This window comes from Triticum aestivum, unplaced genomic scaffold (assembly GCF_018294505.1).
Source record: "Triticum aestivum cultivar Chinese Spring unplaced genomic scaffold, IWGSC CS RefSeq v2.1 scaffold206589, whole genome shotgun sequence".
In the NCBI taxonomy this organism is placed as follows: Eukaryota; Viridiplantae; Streptophyta; class Magnoliopsida; order Poales; family Poaceae; genus Triticum; species Triticum aestivum.
In genome coordinates this window covers 1-5,018 of record NW_025236866.1, presented here as the reverse complement: position 1 = coordinate 5,018, position 5,018 = coordinate 1, and the positions used below count along the sequence as shown (strand labels likewise).

Genomic DNA, 5,018 nt, shown 5'->3' with positions numbered 1-5,018 from the left:
CAACAACAACAACAACAACAACAAAGTGGCTCGTGACTACCAGTGCTGTACGGCCGCAGTTATCGGTCTCATTGGGGTCCAGGCCGCGCTTCAGCAGCTGGTGCATCAGAAAGTCATCTCCTCTGGACGCCGCGAAGCAGAGCGTGATTGGCAGATCAAGCTGGCCTGTGGCAAGCATGCGCTCGATGTCCTTGGCGATGCGAGAGATCCCGCCGTCACCCTTGTGTTCCTTGAGGTACTGCATGCATGCATGACCAAAACCTCCCAAAAAATTCAGTGTGGTCGTCCCCTTTGTTCATGTTGGGAGGGAGCATATATACTGAAAGCTGACCTGGATGAGGTTGTTCATGATTATGGTGGCATCCCCAACATTAGACTGGACGACCTTGAGAAAGTTGGCGCGGTCCAGGCGCAGGAGCTGGCACAGGGACTTTGTCCGGGCCGTGAAGAGCTGAGGCCTGTAGCACAGGACCCCGATCTCGCCGATGACTTCGCCGGACTTGGTCATGCTGGCCAGCTGCATATGCATGCTCACTCAGCTTGTGTAGTAAGTAGTAGCAAGAGCTATGAAGAAGGAACAAGCCGTAGCTGGACAGACTTGCCTGCTCTGCACCATTCTGGATTTCCAGCAACTCCTGCAGATGCGCCACTTACATGGATTAGCGAGAAAAGTTGAAGATAACTGAGGATCGGAAGGATCATGAAGAGAGTGTGATCATTTTTACCACACTACCAGTGACAATGATGTAGAAATCCGAGGGCGCTTCGTTCTGCAGTATCACGTCTTCCCGCGGCGCAAAGTACCCGGCGCTCATCTCAGACACCTTCCCAAGCAATTGCGCAGCAGAAACAAGGTAACCAGTTGAGCAAATTCCCCACTGAATGCCATCATCATCATCATCTTGTTAGATCTCTGTTAGTAGTGAAGTATTACCAGCTGGAAGATGAGGTCATTGGAGACCCCCTGGAAGAGGTAGACGTTCTGGACCAGCCCGAAGAAGAGGTGGTGCGAGATGCTGGACCTTAATGCTTTGGGCAGCGCGTCCAGCGTCTCCTGCTGCTGGAGCCCCTCTGAGTGCGTCCTGAATTTCAGGCTGAGGTGAGAGATCATCTGATCCTGCAGCCGCTTCGGCAGCTCGTGCCGCTGCGCGAAGCTCGTTGCCGCCTGGATCTTGTCCCTCTGATCGATCAGATGACCAGAAGTCAGCCGTCAGTATGGCTGGCTATCTCAAGTTCTCAACAAGAGAGAGGTTGTAGCTGTAAGACTTACGTATTTCCTGGTGCGGCTGGTGCCGTGGACGACGAGGTTGGTCATGTTGCCGATGAGGTAGGCGGTGAGGCCGAGATTGAAGAGCATGTAGAAGGTGGTGAAGAGCATCTCCCTCGAGTTGACGGCGTGCATGTCGCCGTAGCCCACAGTTGTGAGGGTGGTGATGGACCAGTACATGGACGCCACGTAGCGGTTCCAAAGGCTCTCGGTGTGGAAGTGCGGCATGGAGATGCTGATCCAGGTCTCGGCCGGGTTCGGGTACCGGTCGGCGAGGAGATAGTAGAAGCACCCAGAGCAATGCACGGCGAAGAGCGTTACGGCCACGAGCTTGGAGCACCGGACCCAGAAGTAGCTGAACTTGCGGTCCTTCTCCATGCGGGACAGGAGGGCACCGACGCGCCGGAGTCGCCAGAGGCGGAGCATGCCGAAGACGCCGTAGGTTCGGAGGTCGGGAGGGAGGATCCGGCGGGAGAGCTCGGTGGGCACGGTGGAGGCGACGTCCAGGACGAGCCAGGTGCTGGCGTAGCGCCAGGCGATCTTGGCGGGCTCGTCAACGAGCAGGTAGGTCCTCTTGTCGGTGTAGGCGACGAAGAAGGTGAGGACGATGTCCATGGCGAAGAAGACGTTGACGGTGTTGTCGGCGATGGCCAGCGCGCCGTGGGGGTTCTGGAGGAAGCCGAACTCGAAAGGGGACACCCACGCGGAGTAGAGCACGAGGCAGACGAGGTAGCTGTCCCACAGCCGGTAGCGAGGGTCGTAGGGGGACACGACCCAGCGCCGGACACTGGTCCGTCTGAAGCTGTGGCTGTGCTGCGCGCCCAGCGACGGGAGGATCGCCGTGAAGACGCTGAACCGGCCGCCGCCGCTTTCGCCGCGAGACTGGACCCCGCCGCCCCGGCCCCACGGCGCGCACCAGGACCCGGACGTCATCGTGCGCCTGTCCTTCGAAACGTACGGCCGCGGTCACGTGACCGGCGCCGGCGGCGAGCCTTTGCATGCGACGGCGACGGCGACGCGATGCCCAGGTTTCGCTCGCGGCGGCGAGACGCGCGGGCGGTCGATCGTTGCGCCAGTGGCTTGCGATGTGCTGTCCGCGCCCGGGTTGCTTTATTTAGGCACGCAGAGTGGGCGCGGTGGACAGTGTCACTCGCTCGCTCGCGCGCGGCTTGGTCTCGTGTCTCTCGCCGGCAATCCAGAATCGAGCGCAGGGAGGGAACTTCTCCCGCTGTTTGCGGCGGCTGCTGTGCTCGATCTCAACGCCAACGCAGCGACTGCAATCCAAAAGGTACTCCTAGTTTCCCACTACTACTTGCTAGGATCCAAAAGTTGCTCCTAGTTTCCAACTCCTGCTATCTTGTTGTGCTCGAGTTCAACGCCAACACAGCAACTGCCGTGAAAACGTAGTGCTTCCGTACGCCCCCGCCCACACCAAAACGTATATTGGCTACGATGGTCATTTCACATTTCATATACGAATACCCGCCCGCCGCCGTACGTCCGCCCGCGTATGCCGCACATGTCGCCCGTACACTAGCCCCATACGCCATACGTCGTCGCCGTATGCCCGCACGTCTGCACACTCGCGTCGATAGTTGTGGGAAAAAAACCCGTCGAATGACCTGCCAACGCCCGCCGTTGTAACCCTAGCAGCGGTAGTCCTTCTCCACGCCAGTCGCTGTCGCCCTCCACGTCGGCCCGGTCACCGCCCAAACAATACGCCGCGCATGCCCCGCCACCATCGCTGCTGCCGGCGTGTTCCTTTGCTGTCGCCCGGATGGCCGATCACCCGTGAATATCATCGCCGCCTTCCTCCCCGGCCTCCGCCTGCCTCGGCCAGCCATCATCCTCACGCCGTGGACGCCTGCCTCGGCCGGCCAGCATCGTCACGCTGTCAGCGCGTTCGTCGTCGGACTGCAAGAGGTGGGTTTGACTCTTACCTATGGACTTATTAAGTGGGTGCTAATTTAATGCATAAATTTGTGCGACGTACTGTTAATCAATTTCGTTGTGCACATAATATAATTTTGACATACTTTAATTGATGAACTAATTATTTTAGGGATGATGTTTCATGATCTTCGATTGATCTTAGAATTTATTTATACATGTATAGATGGAGGAGGAGACCGATTATGATGGCGATGATTACGTCAACGACAACAATCCTCGTCATTGAATATGGACGAACCTGCCGAGGAGAACTACATGAGTTTGGATGAATCTTATATTGGCAATGTAAGTGTGATCAACGTTGATAAAAACATTAAAAACGATCAACATACACTTACATGTATTTTTTTCACATCATGCAGCTACATGACGATAATGATGATGATATGGATATCGATGATTCATTTGCTAAAAGCGTGCTCCAGGTTTGTTTTAAAATATGTAGGACAAGAAATGACATAATAACCGCATGACCACTTACATGTATTATTTTGAAATGTGCGCAGAAGGACGCGGACGGGGAGTTTGAGAGGAATATTGTGGATGATGAAAGTGGCAAATGGCACGTTGATGCATCTCATGATGAGAGCTCGAGCAAAGTAAGTTTTGAAACTTACATATATTAAATATTAAAATAATAACTGACTGACATACATGGTTATATGCCTTATTTTACAGGGAGATGTTAATAGTCCTAGCGGGATGGATGATCATGTTATTGATGATGAGTTTAACTTTGACATCGGATTTGATGAATATCACCAAGATTCGTTGGACGGGCATTGGAAGGTGATGACGAAGACGTTCAGGTCACTAGGAGAGGCTTACACTTTCTATAACCAGTACGCTAAGGACCGTGCTTTCAGTGTTGGAAAGGACTTGCAGAAATTTTCGAAAGGTCCTGAGGGAGGTAGGCGCTTGAGGAGGTATCTGTGTACGAGAGAGCTGGAAAATGACAGGCAAAATTATGTACAATGGAAGGCAGGACCCGCAGGCTTAGAGGGGAGAGTCGATGCTTCTGCGATGCAAATATAACTTTGAAGCTTGATAAAGAGCGTGACGTTTGGTATGTGAGCAATTTCAGTGATGATCACAGTCATGTTCTAGCTAGACCGGATGAAGTCCTGTTTCTCCGTTCTCATAATCAGATCAAAGAACTTCAGAAAGCTGAGATCTTAACTATGGCAGGTGTTGGAATCAGGAAACATATGATTTTTCATAACTTCGCCAGCAGGTAAGGGTCGTATACTAAGGCCGGTTTTGGGAGGAATAAGCTTTATAATATGTGCTATAGAGAGAAAATGAAGTTGCTTGCACAAGGTGATGCAAACACTGCCATTGGGATCATGATGATCAGAAAGGACAGGGATCCAGATTTCTTCTTTGAGCACACCGTCGATGATGAAGGAAGGCTGAAAAACCTATTCTGGTGTGATTCTCAATCACGGCGAGACTATATTGACTATGGTGATGTGACCGTATTCGACAGCACATACAGGATGAATAGGTATAGTGATACGTCTCCAACGTATCTATAATTTTTGATGTATTCATGCCATGTTTATAATACTTTTACATGATTTCAGTATGATTTGATTAGAACTAACCCGGACTAGCGTTGTTTTCAGCATAACTACCGTGGTGTTGTTTTTGTGCAGAAATAAAAGTTCTCGGAATGCGCTGAAAATCAACGGAGATTTTTTCTGAAAAATATAAAAAATACCGGAACGAAGATTTACCGGAGGGGAGTCCCATGGGACCCACGAGGGTGGAGGGCGCCTCCCCTGGGGCAGGCCCC

The 5,018-nt window shown here is 52.5% G+C and overlaps 1 protein-coding gene across 1 annotated transcript; it reads right to left on the bottom strand.

Moving 5' to 3' along the window:
* Positions 1–40: 40 nt before the first annotated feature.
* Positions 41–2,351, bottom strand: LOC123176485 (potassium channel AKT3; the record flags this gene model as incomplete). Its single annotated transcript, XM_044590668.1, is given in 6 exon segments — positions 41–238; positions 332–517; positions 603–635; positions 726–824; positions 935–1,180; positions 1,271–2,351. Coding segments are annotated over 6 exon segments (1,692 nt in total), but the record flags the coding sequence as incomplete, so codon positions are not given.
* Between the last annotated feature and the right edge of the window lie 2,667 nt (positions 2,352–5,018).